This window comes from Onychomys torridus, chromosome 19, assembly GCF_903995425.1.
Source record: "Onychomys torridus chromosome 19, mOncTor1.1, whole genome shotgun sequence".
Lineage (NCBI taxonomy): Eukaryota > Metazoa > Chordata > Mammalia > Rodentia > Cricetidae > Onychomys > Onychomys torridus.
The window spans coordinates 28,205,823-28,233,026 of NC_050461.1; the positions used below are offsets into that span (position 1 = coordinate 28,205,823).

Genomic DNA, 27,204 nt, shown 5'->3' on the forward strand with positions numbered 1-27,204 from the left:
CCATTCAGCTAAATTAAACTAAAGGTCTTGGTTAAGTTTTTATTGTAACCTCCAGATAAATTTGTTCCACTTGTGAGAGCTTCTTAGATCATTTAAATCACCTTTGACCTGCCCAGTGCAGTCAGGGTCTAAAAATGCTTAAGTTTCTTGATTGTCCCTATAATAGAGATCCCCTCCCATGCTTCACCTTCGTTAGTCTTGCAATGAACCCTTGGAAGATTTAATCAATCTGAACCTGCTTAGAATGCAGTAATTTCATGTGTAGATGTTAAGAAATAACTTCAGGGGTTTTATTTAAATAATATTTTCATTGAATACTTGTTATCTTATATTAGAATGGTAACGACCAAGCCAGGCCTGTGAACACAGACCCATCATCAGAGCTACTCAAGGCTCAGGCAGGAGGATGGCATGTTCAAAGCCTGTCTGGGCTACAAACTAAGTTCAAGACCAGCCTGGGCAACTTAGTGATAGCTTTTCTGAAAACAAAAATTGAAAAGAGATTCAGAATATATGTTTTCATGTGCGAGACCTGAGGTTCAATCCTACGCGCACGCACACACACTAGCAGATTTAGGAATGTGACTTAAATTAATCTCCATTGTTTTGTCCCATTCCAATCTAGGTGTGCCCCAGGCTACACTGGCAGTCCAAGCAGCCCTGGAGGTTCCTGCCAAGAATGTGAGTGTGATCCTTATGGCTCCCTGCCTGTTCCTTGTGACACAGTCACGGGACTCTGCACGTGCCGCCCTGGAGCCACAGGAAGGAAGTGTGATGGTTGCGAGCCCTGGCATGCTCGGGAGGGTGCAGCGTGTGTCTGTACGTATACTAACTTAGCTGCTAGTTCTGAGGGCCTGGCTTCCACGTCTGTGTCTGACCCAATAAGCCCAATATTTCCTTGTTTGCAGTAGCTTCTGCCACTCTGTCTCCTCTCTGAAGCTATCTACCCACCTTCTGCTCTTCCCCATGCTGGTTTATTTTTATTTTTATTTTTTCGTCTCCATCCTGCTGAGCCAAGAGCAGCTGAGAAAATCCTCAGCATGCTTTAGTCAATTCATGGAAGACCTACAACAAAGCCCCTCCAGGCAAGTCTTATTTTTGCCCATCTCAGGATTTACCAGTTTGCCTAAAGTTGGCATTGCCTTTGTGACAGATTAAAGATCCAAGTCTATTAAATCTTTTAGAATCCTCCTGAATTTGTAATTGGCAGGATAGGCATTTTAAGCCTTGAATTACGACTGACTTCTTTCCCCAGCGTTTATAGAATGCTTTGTAACTTCATCGCAAACTATAAACCTCAGATGCAGTTATAATGCACTCAAGTATTTAAGGTTTTTTTTTTTTACATACAGAGTAAACAGTGGGAAGATGGCTTGTCCCCCCCCACCTCTGTCTCTCTCTCACACACACACACACACACACACACACACTCCTTTCCTCTCCCTCTCTTTCTCTCACTGTCTCTCATCTCTCCTGATTCTGGATTCAGTGTTGAAATAACATTGGATTCAGTAGTTAAATACGTAATACTGGATCTTACATCAATTCAAATCTAGAGTAAATTATTTATAAAGTTAAAAGGAGAATATTGAACCATGCTATGCTTTTCCTTAGAGAAATTTGTTTCATCACATTTTATTGTGATAGTTACATATTTCCACGTGTCTATGCATGACAGTCTTCCTAGTTTTCATGTCTTATGAGCGTCTAATTCTGAGTTGCATTTTTTAAGAAGAACTTTTGTTTGTGTCTAAAAAGCTACCTCAAAAGCTAAAGCTGGGTTTAAAACTAGGTCAAAACAGTAAGACTTGAGCATTTGGGAACATACATTTAAAAAAAGCAAACCAACAAAACAAAACAACCAACTGGGCAGGGGACTGAGGAGCTAGCTCAGAGGTTGAGAATACCTGCTGTTACTAAGTCCGGTGCTGAGACCCATGTCGGGAGGTTCAGAACTGCCTGTAACTCCAGCTCAAGGGGATTCAGAGTGCCCTTCTGACCTCCACGGGCACCTGCACTCGTGTGCACATACTACGTGCAGAAACACTCACACCTGTGCAGAGAAACAAGTCATATTCAAAATCCCAAACAGGGTTTTCTTTGCATTCCAAGTCTCTTTGATGAAAATACAGAGTGTTTGAAGTAAATAAGAAGAGCTATGGATGCGACTCAGTGTTTGAGCACTTACCTTGCCTTCACAAAGATCTGCACTTAATCTTTGCACCATGATGGGGAAAACAAGTAAAAATACGTGTGAGGGTTGGTATGAGGAAAGGCTATCAATGTAATATGCCAATGTAATATGTTTGATAGCACTGTTATTATATACACACACGTACATACATATAAACATACACACACATACATATGTCCACTCTAAATGTGTTTACTTTAGAGTCAATTTTTAAAGTAGACCCCAGGCCAGCAAGAGAGCTCTGCAGGCAAAGGCTCTTCCTACCAAGACTCACAATCTCATCAATCTCTGAAACCCACATAGAAGAAGAGACACGGCTTCCACAAGTTGTCCTCTGACCTGCCCACCTGCACTACAACACGCATGCCCACACACATACCAATAAACAAACAAATAAATAGGTTTCTTTTAGTGCATTGCCAAATATCCCACAGCACTGCCTTCAAATTACCTCATTTTCATGGGTATAACTAGCTAAGTAATATATAGACACATCTCAACAATCCTTGAACTATAAATAATCAGCTTTATTGATTATTCAGACATCAGTTTAAAAAAATGTTTAATGTGGCATGCGAAAAATTAAATAGTAGCACATTAAAGTCAGCAAAATATGAAATTAAAAGGATTAATTTCTAGACATTTATTTTAAAAAGAATTGTGATTTTTGCAGTCAAGTTGGCTTCATGTTCTTTTTATGGTGATTAATTCTTTACTAACACATTAAATTCATGTATCATAAGAAAACTTAACTCATCACTGCCATGCATTTCTGATTTTCACATGTTCTGTTTGCTATCCATTGATGACAGTACTAACCCTACACTGCCAGAAACACATGACCTCTCCATGTCTGTCCATTTGCTTTATTCTGGTCCCACAGGCAACACATTTGCACCTGTTGAGCGTGGTGTTCACATCCATTACTGTGTTCTGGAGATTTTCGTTTCTTCTGGAATATTATAGTGATTTTTATCCCATAAAAGATGTTAAATTGTGGAATTGTTTTCTGTCTAGACCCATATTCTACACTATTTACATCTGTGTTGTATAGGTAAATGTTTTTTTCTACAGCCTTCCTCCAGGCTTAGTGGTTCCCTCTAGCTCCTGGGCCTGCCTTCCACCCTTCTTTAGGTTGACTCTAAGAACTGTCATGCAGAACAACTCTAGACTTTTCTTCCTTTCCTATCTTTTAGAGTTTCTATGGTTTAGAGCAAGCATGCTGTGGTTTTCTTTCACTGCTCCCCTCCCCCAGCTCACAACTCCTGATTCGAACCCCTACTTTGAAAATGACTTAAGAAAACAAGATTCAGCGAGGACAAAACTCTGGCTCATTCTCAATTCTGTTTGTAAGAGACTTCTCTATCCCCAAGCTAAATTAGATCAAGGGACCAAATAATAGATTGACGTGGTGTGTCTTATCTGTGGGGCCTACTTCATTGCATGGGATCACAGTGGGCTTTTTATAAGACCTGGGGGTGTGAGTTGGGAGGAGGACCCTGGTGAGGGAGACAGAATATGAGAAGGAGTAAGAAAAATAAATGTCTGTGCTGTTGTCAGTGAGTGTGTGTTGACTGCAGAAAAAAACATGTCTCTGCTTGGTAGAAACTAGATACCACACTGATGGTTTATTTGTATGGGTTATATAAGAATTGATCTTGTTCTCTTTTATTAATTCTTTAAGAAACACAGTTGATATCGATTCATATCACATATTTAAATGTTTTGTTTTTAGTTTTGTGGGGTTTTTTTTTTTTACTTCTAAAAATTTTTTCATCATGTATAGTCATTGCACATAGTACTGTGTTACATAGAATATTTGCATACACGATTATGGCCTAGGCTTCCTCATTGTGTTATTTTAGAAGAATTGTGCATTTGTAGAAATAGTCCACATACTCACTGTTTGTTTAAAGAAAGATATACATTTATGCTGTATAATTTGGACAGTGCAGAAGAAATCATGAGATGCCTGTCACCGCCTAAATTTCTGTAAATGTCTGTTGGTTGTTAATGGGCATCATTGGCTAGCAAGCCAAACTAGGAATTCACCATATATACAAAAGACTTCAGCCTGGTGTGGTGGTGAATACTTGTAACCCAGCACGGGGAATGGAAACAAGAAGATCCCAGTTCAAGGTCGTCTTTCAAATTTGTAAACAAATTTGAAAACAACCTTGGTTTCTTGAGACCCTGTCTCCAAGAGAAATCAAGTGAGAGGGGATTGGAGAATTTCCTACAGAATGTAATCACTTTATATAGTATATTTCCATTATAATAACAATACATTTATACAATTTCTTTTCATTAGGAAATATGGAAACTGCAGAGTCTCTCAGTAAACTCAATTTAGACCCTACCATAGCAATTAACTCCACCAAACAGAATCAGTAAAAGGCATCACTGAATACCCAGAACCTTCCGATTCCTGGTTCATATGTAGGGCATCACCTAAAGCATTCCTTTTACTGCTAACAGGTTCATGATAATAGCAATTTTTAGAAGCTCACCTTGCTTGAGAACTTCCCATTTTCTAGGTACAATGTTCAACCTTCCCCGCATTCCTGTTCTTTCTTGCAGTGTAGCTGTGCATGTTACTGAGAGCTGGTTTTGTCCTTACCTCAGCTTCCTGGTGATCAGCATCAAAAGAATCCAGATGGGATACACAGAGCATAGTGTAAAAGACAAGTAAGGTGTAGTAGAGTACTATGAAACCTACTAGGATGAGACTGGACAGTGATCAGAAGACCCACTAATTTCACTAACATGTTAGGTCAACTTTATGCTGTTTGTTTCTAAAAATATTTCATTGAACTTGAAAATTTCTATTTAATTATGTATGTATTGATTTATGTATTTAGTGTGTGTGTGTGTGTGTGTGTGTGTGTGTGTGTATGTGTATGTGTGTTGTACCTGTGTGTGCCTGTGTATACTTGTGTGGATGCATAAAGGCCACACAGCATGTGTACAGAGGTCAGAGAACAACTTTCAGGGAATTTTCTTCTCTCTCTACTTTGTGAATCTAGATGATCAAACACAGGCTATTAGGTTTGGGAGCAAGCCCCTTTACCTGCTGAGCCATCTTATCAAGGCCAGGTCATTCTTTTTCTCTTAGAAGCTGTCTCTAAGTTTTAAGAGATCACATATTTAATTAAGATCCATACATACTCATCAGATTTGTCAACATGGATTGTGCTTCATTGAAGTAGAAAAGATACATTAGGCTGGCTCTTAGGTTAATTTCAAATCTTTTCTCTTTCCTTGTCTTTAAGCATTAAAGTCAGAGGTTCCTTTGCATGCTAGCCAGACAGTATACTACTGAGCTTCATACCATCCCAAAATTTATCAGATTTAAACAAAGAAGAAAGGAGTTCCTTAAGACAGTTGAACAATTTTATTCGTTAGGTGTATTTGTGAGTTCTGAATATGTTATTGTAATTCTCAAAACAGGATTTCTGTTTAATAAGTTGTTATACAGATCCATTCTTCTGTCTAAACCCTCATTCATAATTGACATGTCATTTCATAAAATGAGATTACCCACCTACTCTGAAATTTGAGAATGAATGAGAAAGCCATTATATATTCAATGCAAAAAATTTTCTATGTGAATCCCACAACTTGATTTGTTCACGTCCTATTTTCTTAAAATTCATGGTTAACAGAATAAGTCATACAATGTTTAAAATAGACCATGAGTGACAGAGTAAAATATAGAACACTCCTGGGGAACTGCAATTAAAATTAGTAACTTAGGAAAAATGTTACTCCATAGAGTGTACCCAAAATACCATCTCGTGTCTTATAAATATCAAGTTCGTGCTTACTGTTATAGTCACTGCATAAGAGGTATCTGTGATATGTCTGTTTTGTTATTTATATCACAGCTTATTTAAAATATGACATATAAGATGATGCCTCTCTTATCAGTATTGAAGTAGCAACCATGAAATGTTCTTGATTCTGAAATTCTACAGAGACACAATGAAGGTGCTTCTCCTTATATCTTGTTTCATATTATTTCTTTATTGGTGAGGGTGCTGCACATGCTATGAAATTCATGTGGAGGTCAGAGGACAACTTGAGTTGATTCTCCCTTACACCATGTAAGTTGCAGGAACTGAAATCAGATCATCAGGTTTGGTAGCAATCATCCTTATTCAACAGGTCATCTTAGTAGCCCAAGATTCTTGTTCTTGATAGCTTATTGCCAACATGCATCTATCTGACTACCATAATATACAGGCCCTTATGATCACTAGAATATTGTTGATCCATTATAATCAAAGATGATTAATGATGCCACTTCCTCTTTCCTATACCCAGGAGCAGGAGCAAAACAGAGGAATGCTGTCATCATTGTAAAAATAAACAATACTTACTACTCCAAAGGATGATTTGAAAAGATCTCCTGGAGTGATTTATTAATCTGTGACTTTGCATATGATCAACCTTTGTCCTCACCCTTAAATTTCATGCTGCCTCTACCATCACTTAGTTCTCAAGTAGGTCCCTTTGCAAAGTCCTACTTTCAATGTATGTTTGCCATGTCTTTTTAGAACTATAAGTCATGGTGTCATGTTCAAATCCAAGTGCAGAACAATCTATTTAGGCAGCCTTTCTGTGCTTTCCTCTATTTATCTGTTCTTTTAGTATAACATGCTTCTCTTTCCCATCAACAGCCTACTTAACATTGTTCCATGCTACTATTGTGTGAAACAGTTTTTGTGAGGATCATTCCAGATGGGCCTAAGCACTCTTTATGCCACATTGACAATGATTTATGGAGATTACTGATCATTATTGTTTTTATTTTAGTCAGGTTTTCATTTCAGAGTAAACTAAACTCTACTTTGGTTTTTCACTCTGGGTAGGTCCAAAAGGTTTATTGATCCCTTTCACAAAGAAGAGAAGAATCACATATTGGTCAAAATGAGATAGTGTTTCTAGACATGATTTCATAATCTCTAGAATGTAAAAGCTACATATTGGAAGTATTTTTATAAAGAAAAGCTGTGCTAGTTAGCTTTTTGTTAACTTGACACAAGCTTGGGTCCTCTGAGAAGAGGGATTCTCAAATGAGAAACTATCTCCATCAGATTGCAGAAAAACTTGGGGCATTATTTTTACTAAAGATTTATGTGGGAGGGTCCAGCCCACTATGAGTGGTGCCGTTCCTGCATAGGTAGTCCTGGGATGTGTAAGAAAACAAACTGAGCAACCTATGAGGAGCGAGTCAGTAAACAATATTCTCCAATGGCTTCTGCTCCAGTTTCTGCCTCCAGGTTCCTACCCTGAGTTCCTGTCCTGACTTGTTGTCATGACGGATTATAAGCTGTAAAATAAAATAAGCCCATTCCTCCCCAAGTTACTTTTGATCATGGAATTTAGTATAGCAATAGAAAGCAAGCCAGGGCAGACTCTGACTGCTCCTTTGAACTCTTTGGCCATTTTTAAAGGCAAGGCATTTTGAACATCTCATCAATGTCCGATGAAGTATTTCCTTGGCTTAGTCTGAATCACGTTTTTCAGAATTATCTCTAATTCTAGATACTTTAAATCACCGAAAACCACTCTTAGACTCTCCCTACAATTTTTCTTCCCTTTAAGTTTCTGTATTCATTCTTTCTACATTCCTAACCACTGGTCATGACTGTTTTGATCCTCACTAAACTGCTGTGAGCATCAAATAAGAGAGTCATGACAAAGCATTTTGCCCACTATGGTATGATTGTTATGTAGGGGGAAAAAACTATATTCTTGTGGTATTCATATGTGTTTACAGTTCTATTTCACTTTTGCAAAACTATATCATCCTTGAACTGCAATACCCTTGTCTTTACTGCTTTATTTTTTCAATTTAATTTTACTTTGTGTGTGCACCCAGCACATGTGTGTGTACCTGTGTGTGTGCATGCATGTGTGCATGTGTGTGTCTCTCTGTGTATTCTTTATGTGTGCTAGTATGCATGTATTTATGTGGATGTATGTGGAAGGCAGATGACAGTTTCAAGTTTCATTCATCCTCAAGTTCTGTCTACCTTGTTTTTTGAGACAGGGTCTCTCACTGGTCCAGGACTCACTGAGTAGTCTGGATTGGCTGGCTGTTAAGCCTGAGATAGCCATCTGACTCTGGCTCACCAATGATAGTACTACAAGTGTGTGCCATCATATCTAGATTTTTAAGTGTATCCTGGGGATCAAACTCAGGTCCTTGTGTTTGTGTGGCAAGCACTGTACTGTCTGAGCTCTCTCCCAGCATTACTTTTCTCATCTTACATAATTTGATTTAGTTTAAATGGCGTACACGTTTGTATCTCACAGCTTCTACATGTACAAATTTCTGAACCTCTGCCTAAATTTACATTACTGGAAATTTGGGTGATTATTTTTGTTGTTACCTAAAGATACCAGAGAAACGGACCACTGCTAGAATTATTAGTCTCATTGATAAAAGAATTTAAGAACAAACTTAAACAGAAGCCTGGGGGTAGCAGATTTATAGATGAAGGAAGAAGAGAAGGGGAGGAGGAAGAAGAAGGAGGAGGAGGAGGAGAATGAGAAGAAGAAGGAGAGGAGGAGGAGGGGGAGGGGAGGAGGAGGAGGGGAAGGGGGAGGGGAGAAGGAGGAGGAGGGGGAGGAGGGGGAGAAGGAGGAGGAGGAGAGGAGGAGGAGGAGGAGGAGGAGGAGGAGGAGGAGGAGGAGGAGGAGGAGACAATTTTAGGGCAGGCAAGCTGTAAATTTCAGCTTCTGAAGGAGACGAATACAGAAGAGAAAGGAAAAAAGCCATGCTGCCTGAGTCAAGACTGCGTGGATATTAGTCACAAGGTAAACAGACAGCCACACAGCAGGAAGGTAGACTTTGGAGGAAGACTAAGGAAGCCTAAAGCACCAGAAAAAGCAGTGTGAGGTTCTGATGGGCATCCAGAATGAAAAGACAGAAGAGAAGGAAAAGGAGGAGTTACAATTGGGATTCAGAAAGGCATTCTGACCCAGCAGAGTCTCATGGTGGTTCAAAGGGACTGTTCAAGGTGGCAGGAATTCAGGGAAGAAAAAGTACATTATCTCCATACAGGGATAATTTTTTTTCTTCTTTAGCATGGTTTAATGTGAACCCGCCTTTTAAGGGTGGTCCCTTAACTAGGCATTAGCCCACCCAACTGGATTAACTCTCAGCAAGCAGACAATCCCTGTCTCTGCCTAGAGCTGGTGGCTAGGAGAAAATAGCTTTCTCTTCGTTGGCCTTCTGATGCTATTCTAACACTTACTAAATATTTCCCTCTCTAACAAAAGAAACAGAAGGTGAATAAACCTTTTGAATAAGTATGAAGTCAAATTCTTATATCAGATACTTACATAAACAATGAAGTGTTGCAGAATCTGTTTTCATAAGCTCTAAATCTGGTAAGTTTACATTTGTTGTTGCCTTATTTCTTAAAGCAAGCATCTCACGGTGTCACCTCCGGCTGGCTTAGCATTCTCCATGTAACCCAAGCTGACTTTGAACTTGCCATTCTCATGCCTTTTCCTCTGGAACACAAGGGTTGCAAGTGTGTACTATCTGCCCTGCTTAAAAGTTCCTTTTCCAAGGGACCAAGGGGAAGATAGACAAAAAAGCAAAAAACAAAGAACATCCAGAACCATAGATGTATCAGTGTCTTTCAGTCCCCCTAATTAATTTAAAATATACACATTATAGTATATTTTATCTTTTGTTCAAAATGTGAATTTACATTCATCTATCCCTAGTTGATTGGAGCAGACAATTTATGTATTTCTACTGAAAACTGGTTAAAGGGTTTGGCCTTTTCCAAATGCCCAGTGTACTCATTTCAGCTCCAGCTTCTTTGCTTTAAATGCACTTGGTGAATTTTTTTGTGACAGTAAGCCAGTAATTACTATGCATGGGAGATTCTGGTAGAAACGCAATATTTTGAACTAATTGCTAACAGAAAGATGTGTAATATCGGCTACACGATTTGCCCCTTACATGTGCCCAGCTATAACAATCTGAATTTAGTACTGCATTTGTTAATATTAGACACAAATTTATCCTGACACTTTTATAGGCCAAGGCTCGGAAACATTTAGTCATGTAAAATCTAATCATAGTCTTGAAATATTTGCTTTTACTCTCATGCATTTTTGCAAGCTCTCACTTTATAAGCTTATCCATATTATTGAATTAGGAGAATGGTTTAGAGAGGTTTGGAGGATGTCCTGTTTATGAGGTAGGTGCTAATTTACACAGAAACCTTGTCAGAGAGCCATTGTTTATAGAACGTGAATACCCATGTGTCTCTATACTCCTCAGATCTTCCTATCAAAGTGAATTAAATTTATTTTTCATTTGCATGGCATCTCTGGTGTCTGTTACCATACACTTCATACATTTTAAGGTCAAAGAAAAGTAGCTTGTAGCATAAGTGAAATATTTCATATCAGAATAAAATGACAAACCATTATGTAAATGGTACAACCCCCATCAACATGTGTACCTTAAAACTCAATGAGTGAGTTGGAGAGAAGCTTTGAAAAATCCTCCATGGCTGTTATATTCATAAGTCTTTCTGAGCCATTCAGACAGATGTGAGTGTAATACCTAGAGCATACTATAAAACTTACCTTTCACTTATGGAAATCTGCTTTGCTTCATAAGACACAAATGCAGAGAGCATAACATAGGATCTAATAGTAGATCCTTGGACCCAGAGACATAAAATGGCATGGATGACTTCTTGAAGAGGCAATTAAGTACATTTCATTTCAACAACTGAAGGGGAACCAAAGCAGACGAGTGGGCATAGAGCAAAAGGAAGAAGCACAGTCATCATTGTTTCTCTTGGCATCCTAGCTCAGCAATTTGTTCTGTGGTATTTAGCATATATCAACCTTCTGCATCAATCAATACTTTTGCATTATAGTTCTCAGGGTGGTCTTTTATGAAATAAACAGGAAAAAAACAACAACTGTGCATCCTTTTCTTGGAAATTTCAGAAACCACCCAATAAGAATCCTCTACCAATTCAATAATAAATAATCTAGTCTAATTCATTCTTAGAATAGATAAGTTCTATCAAAATAAATAAATTAGAGAAAGGACTATCAAAGGACTTCCAATGAACACACAATCCTAAAAAGCATAGAAAGACAATATGTTAAATATGTTTTGATACCGAAAAAAGATCAAATTACTACTTATATTCTGAAAATAGCTTCTGAAAATTCAACTTCACTGAAATGAAATGGAACTCAATGGGAAAAAAAATCATCAGTTTTTTCATAGGTGTGTGTGTGAGTGTGTGTGTGTGTGTGTGTGTGTGTGTGTGTGTGTGTGTGTATGTTTACATAGGTGCATGTATCAGTGGTTCATGTGTTGAGAATAGAACCCAGGGTCATTTGTGGGGTAGGCAAGAAGTGCTTTGCCACTGAGCTGGATCCCCAACCCTTTAAGACAATAATATTGAGAATTGTTACAAATGCTTGTTTTTTTAAATATATTAATTGAGATTTTAAAGTCCCTATTATGAATCTACATTCCAAACCATAACTCCAAACATTGAACAAATATTTTTCATGTCTTAATTACATGGTGGGGTCCCAGCTGCTGACAATGAGGCTCAAGCCTTTCTTTCTCTCATGCTGCCTGTCTCTTAAATGAGGCCAGCCTGGGACTATACTCAGGGCAACAGAGGTCTACGTATGTGAAAGTAAAATCTTTGAATCTTTGAGGCCGAGACCTAAGACCACACACACACACACACACACATACACACACACACACACACACACACACACAGTCTCTTGTCATATTCTGTGGATAAGAGTATATTGTAAAGTCAATCCAGAATTGGGAGGAAGTAATATAGACTCTTGCCTCTTAATGGTAGTAAGAGCAAAGAAGTTGTAGATCTGTTCAACCCACCCAGAAATGAACATTTTAGTCCATAACTTAAATATGCTCTTTCCTAGTCATTCTTACCCACTTTTTGCCCCCCCCCCCTCTTCTCCATTACAATACATTCCTCTGGGTCACCGGGAAATAGCAGTACTTGCGTGTACTCATTGGGAGAACATACAGTGTTTGTTTTTCCATGCCTAGGTTATCCCACTCATTATAATGTTTTTCTACTTCTGCCCACTTACCTTCAAAGTTCATGATTTCATTTTTCTTTGTAACTAAATACAGTCCTGTTGTGCACACATGCCACATTTTCATTGTTCACTTGTCAGTTGATTGACATCTGAGCTGATTCTATCTCTTAGCTTTTGTGAGTTCAGAAGCAATAAACACTGATAAGCAAGGATATCGGTTGTGGGATATAAAATTCTCCAGGTGTATTCCCAGGACTATAATAAGAACAACCATCTCCCTTGATTTCGGACAATCTCTTTCCCTCTAGTCAGCAGGCCACTATATTTCCTCCAACTATTATTCTTATCCTATGTTGTATTTCTTATACATCTACATGGCTCTCCATTGGCTATCAAACATGCCATTCTCACCTTTAGACATTTCCTATGTGACCAAGACTTTTCTCTCTCTGTTCCCAAACTCCTACCTCCCTGTTTTTCTCTCCTGTTCATGATGTGTGTAATTATGTCATACGCCTTCTTCAAATATTGGCCCCTGCTCTTCTTGATCCAAAATATTTTCTTATCCTTCTTTTACAAAGATAATAATGCACAAACATTCATTAGATTCATTAGATTTTTACTGTGTACAGTGACCTAGACACTGTGGCAAAGATGTTTAAAGTCTGTTCTAATGTCAAGGAGAAACCATTTATAAATATGTAAACAAGAAAATATACTAGCCAATACAATCAACCACAAGGGTTAAATTGGAAAAACATGAGGAACACAGGAGTGTCTTGTGACTTATTAGTTCTCTTAATGGTAGCTTCAGTCATTAAACCTTCCCTTCTGAAAAAAACATGCATTTGAGCAGAATACTTAGGAACCAGGTGGGTGAAGATGAAATGTCCCAGACAGAGGAGACCACAAGCTAAGTAACATCCCTCTTTGGGTATTGTGCAACCCCACCATTTGTAATAGGGCACATTCTTTCAAAATGCTGACTGCAACAGTCAACTGGAATCCTTTAGAAATACTGATGGCTGAAGTTTTTCATGGGCATATTGAACCCAAGTCTCCCTAGTTGAAAACCCTTGAGCTCCAGCTAACTATCTAGATTTGTGTGTGTGTGTGGGGGGGGGGGTTGCATGGAATCTTTATAAAATGTGGATTGTGTCAGCTCTGTGGTGGATATTCCCAGGGCTCTGAATTTCTAGTAAGCTCCCAAGCACAGCCAAGACTGCTGGTCTGCCTCTTACCCACAGTGTCATGCCCAGCCTGCAGTATCAGTGTCTCTTGAGAGCTTCTCAGGGAAGTACATTCTCAGCATGAGAATCAGAAAGCATGCCATCCCTTCACCTCTAGAATCAGAAACCCAGAAGGTTGCCTAGTCCTCTGAAGATCCGAAAGCCCTCTCAGTGGCTCAGAGCTCCAATTGTGTTTGAGACCCACACTGATGATATTCACATCTTTAGACCAGCCAGCACTTAATTGTGTCTTGTGATATGTTTTCTACCATGATTGAATGCTGATGGGTCTACTGAAGCTCTCACTGCCCAAGGGTGTGAAGAAGTCACTGTTCTTTCTTCCTTTTCATTGTGTCTCCATGGTGCAGAAATTCTCCATTTCATTCGAGTTGGAACACAGTAAGAGACATGGTTCTAGCTGTAGACTTTAGCTCCTGCCTCTGGAGCCTCTTGTTCACTCACTTGTAAAATGTCAGGAGCTTGCATAGTAACCCAGATGACATACCACACTTGTACCTGCCACCTGCAGGGAGCTGATTTATTAAAAGCCCTGCTGAGGCTGTTAAATCCCTGTGAAGGGAGATGGCAGCTCACCTCTCACTGCTGTCCTATCAAAAAATCACCCTCCGTACAACCTCCCTTTGTTTACAAGCTTCCGTAAATGGTTTTTCTCTCCATTAAGTGCTCAGGGGAGTGCTGTTTAGAGAACTAATTGAATTCTTGCCAGTCTGGGGCATGAGCCAACCCTGCTTCAGAACTCAGTGTTTTCATATACATATATATGGTGTGTATGTATGTCTTCTAACATGGATGTGGTTTTGATCCATCAGCAGACTAGAAGACAGAATTTGTCCACATGAATCTACATATACAGTATAATTATGACAGTCTGTGCTTCTTGGTGTAAGGATTTATGCCTTACTAAAAAGTGCAAAGTGCAGAGCTAGAGATGTAGCTTAGTTGAGAGAGTACTTACATAGCATGCACAGAGCCCTGGCTTCAGTACTGCATAAACCAGGCACAGCACTTCATACGTGTAATCCCAATACTCAGAAGGTAGAAGACAGAAGGTCATAATTTTAAAGTCATCCTTGGCTACATAGCAAATTCAAGGCTAGCCTGGGCTATAATGAGAAAGACCTTGTCTCAAAAAAAGGCAAAATTAAGCAAATATACTTTACATTTCCCAAAGAATGAAAATATGTTCTCTTTAGAAACTCAGATTCTACTTTAATTTGGCAATGGACTGGCAAACGTCCATTTCTCTCTCTACCAACTCCACCACCACCCTCTCTACCACTATGAAGTTTGAATAGTTTCTGATCATAGAGGATAATATGAATGATACTAGCAAAGTCAGTTCCTCATGGTTTAGATCTGTAGAAGCTGTGTATTTATAAGACTGGATAAAGTTTATTGTCACAGTAGAGATTTGTGGAGCTGCAGCTCACTGTGTGAGATAAAAGATTTGGGGAAAGGAGGAAATGCTGGCCAAAACAGTAAACATCAAGACCAGGAAAAATCATCACAGAAAGAAAGGTTCTTTTAGGGGGCTTAAAAATTTTGTTGGGGGGTAAGGAGAGGGCTCTGTCAGTAAAGTGCTTGACAAATAATAATGAAGACCTACGTTCATGTCCCCAGCACCCAAGGAAAATGTTGAGTGTGACAACACGCACCTGGAGAGGTGAACACATGAGCATCTCTGAAACATGCTGACCAGACAGTCTAGCCAAAATGGTAACTCCTGGTCCAGTTAGAGTAATAAAGAAAGATCCCTAACATTGACCTCTGACCTCCACACACTCACTCAGCATCCCCATATGTACACCTGCACCTGTACCTATATGCGCATACACACAAACACATGCAAAACCTTTTGACTATCAAGATAATAGTGCTAGACCTCTTTCATGGTACATGAAGCCTTTGCGGGAGAAATATCTACAGAAGCTAGGCAGTACCATGGAAGATGTACAGCACGTTTGGATACAGTGAACATTCTGGTGCAGTGTTCCTACTGTGTTTCCACAGATTTATGTTCCGTGTTTTGCCTTTTTAAAATTTATTTGTTTGTTTGTTTGTTTATTTTGGTTTTTCGAGACAGTGTTTCTCTGTATAGCTTTGCGCCTTGCCTTTCTTCTACTAGTTCTTCAGCATGCTTCCCCTCCACCTGGGGCAACCTCAACCTGCTCTTCTTGTTTCGCCCCTATAGTCACATCATCCTCTGTCTTCCAGGGTCTGAGTGACAAATACAACTTGCCCTTTTGCTGTTCTCTTCTTTCTTCAGCTACCATCAGTGTGATGGTGTTAATTATCCGAGATACATCTCACTATCTTTTGTAGAACTATGCTTGGACCATCAACTGTTCCACAACTGATGTCTTGGACTGTTCTTTCTTATTCCCCTCTCACAGTCTGTGGAGATGAGTGCACAGGCCTTCTTCTTGGTGACCTAGCTCGTCTGGAGCAGATGGCCATGAACATCAACCTCACTGGTCCTCTGCCTGCTCCATACAAAATTCTCTATGGTCTTGAAAATACAACTCAGGAACTCAAGGTAGGTAGATGCACAAACAGCTGCAGAGCCAGGGGCTGAGATGACAGAGGCTTCCCAAATGGTCCTGGCCGTCATTAGTACATGTTCCTTTCACTGCCCCCAACCAGGAAAACAAATGCATGAAAACTAACTCTAAACTGATGTTTCAAACTGGAAAACTGCAATATGCAGTGTGCTATTAAAGGCAAATATTCGTATATTCCCCCTCTGTTTGGCCTAAATAGGTTTTATTATGTGACTTAAATATGTGCAAACATAAAATCAGGTATGTACCCCTTATACTTATAGCTCTATAAAATCAAAACAAATTAATCCTTACAGAAGTCTGCAAAACCAATAAAATTCAAATTAAAAGCATTAATCTGAAGTAATGTGATTTTTGGCTTAAAGTGAATTGCTTCTCACAAGAAGAATATGATATTGACTAAATTCCCACTCCTCTATAAGTGACTGGTGGTTTCTCAGTTCTACATTCCTGCAGAGGAACTGGACAGCCCCCTACAGGGGATCCTGAAGGGACAGGCATACATGATTTATGCATTCAAATTGACCTTTGACCCATGCAAATGTAGGTCCCAAGATCAAGTGCTGGCATCCATCTCCTAGCTGCCTATGCTGTGAGCCAGGAAAGCTTTCACTGCTCTTTATTATTACTGAACAAACAAGATTAAAGCATTTTTTGCAACTTTGAAAGCGATTCTGAAGGTACCAATTCAAAACACACAATTCTAAAACATTGCTAACGCTTTCAATCTGTGAAAGGCTAAAAGCGACATTTAGAAAATTAATGTGGCTTCCAGTGACTGAGAAGGAGTTACTTGCATGCTGTCACTCAGTTTTCAAGTACAGATTGATAAGTCATACACTCCCAGTTGCACTCAGTTCCTTGTGTAGTTTTGAACTCCTCTGGTTTTTCCATACCTTCAGGAAGCCTACATACATTTTTTGCTGTTTAAAAAAAAAATAGTTAAATGATAATTAAGTCATTAGCAAAATATATAGTTACCATGGGCCTTCTAAAGATTTGAAGCATGAAAATTGCAAAAATTGGTAAGATTCAGGGTAACTAGGGAAACCACCAGTATGAGAGCATAGTTTTGTTGGGACCTGAGTGGCAGAGAAGGTTTTCAAAGGAAGAAAAGTGCGGTAAGGACCAGAGGGAGACATCTTTACTTCGTTCACTAGCTGACAGCAAATACATTTCTAGAGGATATATTCTTTAATATTCTTTATTAATCCTCACCATTGCCTAAATGATGGCAGTAAAAATAACTAACATTTGTTGAAAAGTTATAGAATTAGAATTGTATGTGTATTTTAATACACAGTTCTTGCGACAACAACAAAAACCCAAGAAGTAGAACGGAGTTTTGATAGTTTATGTCCCCCTAAGTTTCTGTGTTGAAACTTTGTCTTAGTCTGTTTGGCTGAATCGACAAAAGGCCATAACTGGCTAGCTTATAAACAACAGAAATGCATTTTTAACAGTTCTACTGGCTGGAAAGTCTGAGTTTAAGGCAGACTCAGGATCTGGTAAAGGCTCATTCTTTATATATATGTGACTCCTTGCTCCATCCTCATATAGTAGCAAGAATTGTGAGCTCTCTGGGTGTATTTCAAGGGATACAATCCCAAGCAGAAGGCGTCTGCCCTATCACAAAAGCACACTTGATAACATCATTACCTTATACACTAGCATTTCAACCCATCAATTTGTGAACTACATACGCCCTAGTTCCCATCGTGATGATATTTTGAAATCAGATCTTTGGGAGGTGACCATTATTAAACTTATAAGTGAAGATGGAGCCCTCATGATGTGATGGTAGCCTCATAAGAACAGGAAGAGGAACTCTCTGCCAGCCATTTCAGAACACAGGGAAAAGATAACCATGTGCAGGTCCTCACCAGCAACCAAATTAGTTGGCAGCCTTAGACTGTTCAGCTTCCAAAACTGCACATTTTGTTCAAGCCACCTAGTCTGTGGTAATTTTTGTTGGAATAGCCTGAAGTAACTAAAACAAAAGCACTGTAGTAAATATTATTTTAAGTAGGGAAACTGAGGCAGAGTGAAGTTTTGCTTAAATCACAATTGCATGGCTAAGTGTAGCAGGGAGATTTGAATAAAGGCAGTAGGACTTTATGGTCTTTGAGATGGAACATCTTTTTCAACCGTGAAGTGACCAAAATAACTCATAGGAGAGAATCTAGTCAGCCAGTAGTGGGGCCTCCTTGGCTCCCGGCCATGCTCTTACCACCTATTCTTGCTTAAGAGAGCCACCTGCATATGACAGAGATATGCAATGGCGACATTAGAGGTCAGGCCTGCTTGTGAGAGATAAGGCTGGAACTCTGGAGGACTGGGCAATATAAAGGACAACCTTGAAGGCTAGGCCACAAGCTATTTGCCTCACAGTCTCACATTCAAGAACAAGAAACACTGTATGAAAAGCAGGCCGACCAGCTATTTTCAACACACAGAGAGAATGCAGACTAGAAAACAAATTAGAAAAGCAAATATTTAATTTGGGCATAAACATTTTTAAAAATAATGTGTTGTCAATGGATGGTGAGTTTTCTGGAGGCCCTCTGGAAGAGGTTCTACCCATTAGCATCACTAATACCAAAGACTTGTGTCATCTGCCCCCCTTCCTTTGTCTTAGAGTTCATGAAAATGACCTCCATAATTCTTAAATTCCAGCCTTTCTTCATTCTTGATTTCAATTCTATTTCAATAATACATCTATTATCTGAAAACTTAAGATCCTATTTTGATAATTTACAGCCTTTGAGAACTGTATTTTCTCATGTTGTGGTTCCCAAGTTCTAGCCAAAGGTCACCATTGTACACATGGTGGACAAAGCTGGGTTTATTTATTTCTTACCACCATTGACATTAAGCAACATGGGGGATCATGCAATATCTCACTGAGAAGGCATAAAGAATGACATACAATATTTAGACTTGTACTTGGCCTCTGTGAATGGACCGGGTTCCCAGATGCAGGGGCTTGCATTCCCTTCAGCCATTAGAAAGTGGGAGTGAAGTTCTAAATACCAATTCTAGCGAATCTTATGTAGACGAGTGGAGGGTGGCTAAAGGTGTGATTAATCCTTGTGATGATCCCTCCTCCTACTAGGCATGAAATGGACATTGGGGTACTTATATGATCTCTGCAAGGATGTGGAACTGTCTACTCTGACAAGCTTACAGAATGAACTTCCATTTTCTTCATCACTGTCATAAGATGACCCTGTCTAAAAGTGGATTGTAATTGTAGAGGAATCTGGCACAGCTGTGTGTGTGTAAGGCCAGCTCCTACCAATCTTGACCAGAGGACCAGCCTTGCAAGAAAAAGTCCTTGGAGCAGGGGCCATTTTCTGTCTCGCTTGTAAGCCACAGCTATGTGGTTTGGAAAAGGGGCCTTAAATCCACAAGTCCTTCTAAGCACAACTGATTACCAGCTGATGACCTTTTGTAAAATCTCTCTGCCGTCCCTAGTTTTCTCATCCAGAAAATGGAGTGACTTTTATCTCACAGAGTTCTTATAAGAAGTGAATTGGGAGGAAAGGAGGATAAACAAAAAACTTACAGAACACGGTAATGTCTCAATAAATTGCCGCAAGTTAGTATTTACCTGAGTATCTGGGGTGGCAGTTGGTGAGTAAGTGCCTACTTATAGTAGTTTCTCTTCTACTGAGGGTAGAAATGCTAAGTATTCAGTGTGTACAGGAAAAATGTGCTCCGCTGACCCTAGGATGGCTGCCAAACCATTTACTAAGATGTATATGGTCCAAATCTCTTTCAGCACCTGCTCTCACCCCAGCGGGCACCGGAGAGGCTCATTCAGGTGGCAGAGGGCAATCTGAACACCCTCGTGATGGAAATGAATGAGCTGCTGAGCAGGGTGAGTTGAAAAAGCCACAAGTATCCTTAAGCACATAGACCTTAGGGAAGTAAAGAAAACGACAGGGCTCTTCTGATATCTTCTTTCTAGTTTTCAATTTTGTTCATGAGATCCAGAAATAATAATGGTTGGCTAATTCTTCTCCAAAGGAATTCTTATTTCCCAGTAGCCCCCTCCAAACACACACACACACACACACACACACACACACACACACACACACACACAGTAAACAACATCAACATACTTGACATGGGTCAAGGAAAAAGGTTAATGATGATTGTGTATTTTGAGGACTTTACCTAATAGCCTCCATTGTAAAAGTTTTTTATTTTTAATCAATTCTAAGTTTCAAAAACTCTGACCTTCATTATGTAAAGGAAAAGAAAAACAAATGAAAACACTTGTGGTATCTAATCCTATGGGAGTTTCTGCATTTTTACAGAAACACAGTCTCAAGCAGTACTCCTACTCAGCAAACGAAATCTTTATAGTCAAAATTTGGAGTGTTTAAGACACCATTTAGTCGGGCTGTAAAATCCATGCTGCTTCTATCAGACTTTTCCCAGCAATTGGTAGGTTTAAATTTTCAAAACTGCAAGAGGGTTGCAGTTCTTTTTACCCTTGGCGACTAGGGAAAACAACATAAAGTCTGCCATCTTGTGGACAGAAAAATGCATGACCATGGAAACTGGCGGGCCACTCAGAAGCCAGGCGATTACATTAACTTAGACTTAAATGAGGAAAAATGTTGCAGTTAGAAGATTCTTGGAGATTGCCTAATGTACTTAAAGAAAGGCTCTGCCCAGCCTTAATAGGGAAATAAATTAACAATGGCCACACAACCTGATAAAGTCAGGGTTCTGAGTAGGACCCGATCCCAGTCTCATTGGCCCTTGCCCTATGAACTGCTCTCAGGGAGAGCCCTACAGGAAAACTAAATGGCTTCTAAGCACAAAGAGCTGAGCCATGGTCCTGAGGTTCCAAAGCACACCAGAAACGCCCTTTCAAAGACTCAGCCCACCTGCGTGTGTGTGTGTGTGTGTGTGTGTGTGTGTGTGTGTGTGTGTGTGTGTGTGTGTGTGTGTGTGTGTGTGTGTATTTGGGTATGTCTACGATGATATAATTTTGTTCAAACACATAATAAAGCATGAAGTAAATGAACAAAAGCATACATGAGAAATGCCTAAAACTGGGGTAGTTTAACCTGGTGAGGAACAATTAGAAAAAAATCAATGTCTATGAAACAGGTAGCATTTCACGTACTCCCCAGTTGATTGCTGGGTCTCACTGTTACAGAACTATGACAGACCTGAAGATACCAGTGCCAGCAGAGCGGTGCAGTCCCTGCTCTCACCGAACCTGTGCAGACTAGTGATCCCAGTCCAGAGACAAGGACTACTTCACCCGAAGTGTCAGATCTCTTTTGTGTCTCAGCCCATGTGTTTTTTTTTCTTTTCAGCAGACTAAATTTGTATATTTTTAGAAGCCTTTTAAGAACAGTTAAAGGCTCAGAGCAAAACTGAATGGAGAGTGCAGGAAGTTTCGACACCTCTTCAGCACTCCCACATTCAACTAACTGTCTCACTGTTCACTTGCCCAACTAGAATGGGATGTTTTTCATTGTCAATAAACCTATAGTGCTGCATTATTATTGCCCAAAATTTGTAACATGCTTTGACATTCACTCTTACCACTGCACATTGTATATAAACGTAGAATACTCAATAACTAACATGATCATATCCTACAGAATAGTTTCACTATTAGGGTTTCTCCATATGGTGGTCTTAGTCAGAATACAATGTAATTGGAAACATAGATGCAACATTTTCAGACTGGCTTTTTCCCCTGAGTTATATACACCTAAGATTTCTCTCCATCCTTCCATGGATTAATAGCTCATTACTTCTTGGCTCTGAATAATAAACATTCTACTCTCTTCATGCATCACAGCTGATTTATCCATGAACTTAATGAAGGATGTCTTGATTGCTCCCAAGTTTTAGCACTATGAAGAAATTGACTATAAATATCTCTGTTCAGATTTTTGTGTGGACATAGTTTTCCATTCATTTGAGTAAATATCAAGCAGCGTAATTGCTGGAATGTTTTTTAAATGAGTATGTTTAACTTTGTAAGAAAGTGCCCATGACTTCTGAACTGGGTCGAACATTTTGCATCCTCAGCAGCATTGGATGGGAGTTGCTATCATTCTGTGCCCTTAATGAATCATGGTATTGTTAGATTTGGGGGGCTGGGCCATTCCAGTAGCAGAATATCATGCTCAGCTTTTTTTTTTTTTTTTTTTTAAACATGCATGCTGGAAATCCAAACTCAGATCTTCATGACTGTGCAGTATGCACCTTACCTACTCAGCCCTTTCCACAATCTATCTTTTTGTTGAATTTTAAGCGTCCTTTGTATGATGGGTAATAGTTCTCTGTTCTATGGCTTATTTTTCATTTTCTCAAAAGTGTGGGAGTTTTTTGCCCTAATATAGTCTAGCTTATCAAAAAAGTTTCCCTATTAGTGTATCCATTGGTATTTTAACCCAGAAGTCATCAACATCACCCAAGACTCTCTGTATATTTGTTCTCTTGCCTTATATTCTAAGAACTTTATAGTTTTTCATTTTATACTATGATCTATTTATACTTGATTTCAATGTTAAATTTTAAAAATAAACCTTATGTATTATATATTTTTTAGATTTTTTTCAGAAGTTACAAAAATAGTGCAGAAGATTTCCTTATATCCAGTTCTCAGTGCCCTTGATTTTTAACATCTTATATTACTACAGTATATCAGATGGGATGTTTGAATGAAAAGTAGCTTTACTTTTGCATCTTTAGTTTCTACTTAGTGTTTTGCCCTTCCGTGACTTCTTCCATAGTGCCCTGCTCCATGTAGAAATCACATATTCCTAAGATGCTCTAGCCAACAAGAGTCTATAGATGATCAAGGTACCTGCAAAGTTGAACATTTATAGAAACATAGAAAATCATAAACAGAAAGATAGAGGACTCAGGTATCCAATAGTGGACTACACAGCCAGTGTGCAAGCAAAGAGTCGTGCGATTGGGCCAGAGCATAACCCATGCAATGGCTACAACTTCTTATTTTCCAATACTTACTGTCTTGGACCAGGGTTTCATTGTGAAATTTACCCAGGTGAGGGCCCAGACCCATAGGAATCATGATGATACTATTGGCTTGAAGTCCAGTCTGAGCATTGGGATTTTCATGAACACCTCAGATGATTCTGACATCAGCCAAAGTTGAGGTCCACTATGCTCTCAAAGTTGCCTATATCCATTCCTAGTGTCTGTATTGGTTAAGACACATTCACTTTCACTCTGCAAGGCTGGTGTAACACCTGCCCGTTCACCTTGAAGTGCTTACATATTTTGTGTTCATTTTTAAAAGAGAAATCTATTTCCCTAACATTCCTGGCTAAAATGATTAGTGTCAGAGTAGCTACAAAAAAAAATGTAGACAAATCCAAAATCAGCGCTGACTTTGAATTTCTCAAAAACTGTATTAAAATGAGTCAGCACTTATATTAAGTTAGATACTTTCTTTGATAGCTGCTTCTCATGTGCTTTATATTCTATGAGAAGACAGTGCTAGAAACCGCCTGAATATCAAAATTTAGCTTTGCTTGCTTTGTCTTTTACTGTCTATTGAAAATCAAGCTTAATGAAGATGAAGGGCGTACAATGTAATGAAACTAGTTTTTCAATATTTAAATGCCTGCAATGGCACATGTTTATGATGCTTTATTTTCATTTTTCAAAAATTAAAGTTCAAGTTGCTAGCATTCTCCTTTATTTTTTTTCTCTTGTATTTTTAAGGGGGTGAGGGTATATGTAGCAAATCATGCTGGTTTGGCTGGCACCTTTGGAAATCTACACAGGACATATTCAAAAAGACATACCCTTAGAAATGTCTCCCTCACCATTCCACAGAGCCAGGTGACAGCTTCCTGTATCTTCCCTTGTGTGTTGTTGGTCCAACAGCTTGCCTGCAGAGTGAGTCACTGCCACTTAGATATACAGTGCAGGTAGTGTCTGAAGATGACCCTTGAAAATATTATGCAAATGACTAAATCTGAAATGTAATTATAGCAAGAACCATATAAGTCTGCAGATGCAAAGGTGGATGGCATTTGAGCAATGTTGTCTATTATGCAGTTAGATTTGCTCCATTAGATTCTTGTTTTAACATAGAGAAGCCTGTAATGAAAGACACTAGCAATATCCAACCAAGAAAATGATGTGCAGAATGTAAGAGGCATGGTGAGACCTGTTTGAGCTACCACAGGGAGGTAAAAGCCACACTATTCAGAAGTAAATTAATGTCTCCCTAATGATCAAGCATTCTGTCTGTATATAAATACTCTAAAATAAATCAACAAAAACTGAAAGCCAGGGGGGAAGCAACCTAGTTGAGTGAGCATATTTTCAAAAGATAATTAGAAGAAATGTGTTGGTACACAAAGCAATTTTGGAAAGGGACACTGGAAAGATTGCAGTGTACAAGCTGGGGTAGGAGAAAATCAAAGAGGGTAAGAGCAAGAGTGTGTGGCAGAGTAGGATAAGTAATAGGTATTGGTCAAATAGTCAAAAGATAAAAGAACTGTAAAGAGGGAGGATGACAAGAATGGCAATATTCTAAAACAAAAGAACACCCAGACCAAATCCAACAGGCAGCTCCTATCAGCTGATACTTAGCATCTGTCAGGAGATATCAACTGCCTCTCCTGGGTGAACTTGTTCCTTAGGAGTTCCCTGCAGTTTGTCCGGAATGATGACACCTGGTAGGAATGATGGTGCCTGGTACTCTTAGGAGTGAACAAAGCTAAGACACATCCCTAGCACTCAAAGGCGGAAATGACCCTAAGTGACACTTCTGCCGGTGTCCACTGCCCTGGGTGACAGAGCATTTGTAAATGGCTTCCCTTTGTAGGGTCTGTTCTGGGGCTGTTTTGGCCAGATGATGACTTACCTACAGTATAACAAGAGACACGTTTTGGAATGTCTATATTTAGGTGATGTTCTGATATGGACTTGGAAGTGTGTTGATTTATTACATGCCTACAAGTACACTCAATGTGCAACCATGGCTTCTTCCTGCTTTGGACGTTTTTTTGTATGTTTCCCTCATATACCTAGGTATTTGATAGATATGAAATAGCAATTGGAAGAGACAAACAATTCAAAGCCAATAAATCTGTGCTTTCCCCCCTGTAGCTGGAGACCTTCTCTCCAGCCCCCACCAAGCTCTGTCAGTCTGACAGCCCACTTATAAAATAAACACACAGACGCTTATATTATTTAAACTGCTTGGCCATTAGCTCAGGCCTACCATTGTCTAGCTCTTACCCTTACATTCAGCCCATTTCTATTAATCTATACTTTGCCACATGGCTCATGTCTTACCGGTACCTTACATCTCGCTTGTCATAGTGGCGGCTGGCAGGTCTCTCCTTCCCAGCCTTCACTTCCCCCAATTCTCTTCTCTGCTTGTCCTGCCTATACTTCCTGCCTGGCTACTGTCCAATCAGTGTTTTATTTATTAAACAATCAGAGCAGCACATTCACAGCATAGAGAACATCCCACAGCATCCCCCCAGTGACTTCAAGTAGACCATTTAGCCTCCCATACTTTTACTTCTACCTTATAGAAATAGGGCCCATGTTTTAATGTATCTCTCTAAGAAGGAAGGTAGCTGAGATGAAAACATTGTAAGCCCTTGTGAATCTGCACGGAATCTGTCTGGCAAAGGCTGACTGAATAACCTATCCTTTAGTGTGTCAATCCACCCAAGCCACTGTCTTGGTACCAGAGACTGCACATCTCCTTCTCTGTTGGAGTGTAGCCGAGAAAGGAAGTTATTGTATGTGCCAAAGAGATTCATCCTAATTAAGCCCTAAACTGTCTGAGGACTCCACCCTGACTTCACCATCCTGGAGTCTCATATGTCATGACAACTTTGAGTTACCAAGAGACTAGGAGATAGAATATGGCGTCCCTACAAATGGAGGGCCTCTTGCCTGGCTCTCCTCCCAAGTACTCAGCTGCAGTTCATAAGTAGCAGCTTCATGTGAACAGTGAGAAAAGCCCAGAAACCTGTTCTGCCATGCACATTCACTGGCAAGCACAGCACCAGGCGGCATATGGTCAGTCTGAATGACATTGGGATTCCTCCAACAGGCTTTAGCACTTCAGAAGGGTGGCTCGTTTGATTATTTTTATACCAGCCAATCATACAACATTTTAGACCCCCCTGCAATTTGCCACATACCATGACCAGTTTGCTCAGGAATAAAGGAAGTGAGACAGAATGGCAGCACCCAAAGGTGAAAATTAGTCAGATATCGCAAATTGTCTAACAACTCTGGCAAGTTTTATGAGAAAAAAAATTTTAGTCACCTGTATAACCACATTCGGGGACTATTTGCTTTTTTAAGTTAGACACCATACTAAGAGGTCGATACAAAATGATGGACACCACAGGCAAAAACTTGCTCTCGTGGTGCTCACCTTTTAGAGGAGAGGGAAGTCATTATGTAAGTCAGTCAGTTATTTATTTGTTAAAATAAATATGGTTCCAAAAATGCATGGTGTTATGGAGGGAATTCTTGCCTGCAGTAAATCTGGAGGGCTGGTTAAGAACCCCCTCAACAGCCGTGCTAAGAAGAGAAAAAAAATGAAAGGGGATGGAAGAACGAAACTAGAGTCTCTGAAAGTGTGAAGGAGAAGCTCACTCTGGGTAAAGACAATAAGAAACAAAGGGATCAGAGAAGGGGCTGCTTTGGCTTATGTGATGTGCTGAAAGGGAGCCAGGGAGACTCATTCCACCCAGTCTTAGTGATCACCTTTGCGATCGTGTTTCTCACCTGAGTGATACTGGAGTGCGGGCATAATGTGAACCTAAAGTGTTTGTTAATGAGTCTCTTACATAATACTCCATAAGTGCAGAAAGCCAAGAGAAGAACACAGTGGATATGTTCTTGGCCATCTAAATATATGAGAGAGCATACTAACAAACATTTTAAAGGATTAGCTGTATTAAATTTGTAAAGATTAGTGTACCTGATGGTGTGACTATGTGATCAGTTGGTAATATAGAAAGGATAGTGTTACAGCAACAAATAAACATCAGGTCAAAAATATATTTTCTATGTAGTAGGATTTACTGGTGCTGCTGCTGGA

General features: G+C 39.5%; 1 protein-coding gene across 1 annotated transcript in view; it reads left to right on the forward strand.

The window, feature by feature from the left end:
• Lama2 (laminin subunit alpha 2) overlaps positions 1-27,204 on the forward strand; it is a 577,324-nt gene that overhangs the window by 417,932 nt on the left and 132,188 nt on the right. The window contains 3 exon segments of the mRNA XM_036168737.1: positions 626-819; positions 15,933-16,075; positions 19,885-19,983. Coding sequence (XP_036024630.1) covers positions 626-819; positions 15,933-16,075; positions 19,885-19,983 — 436 coding nt within the window.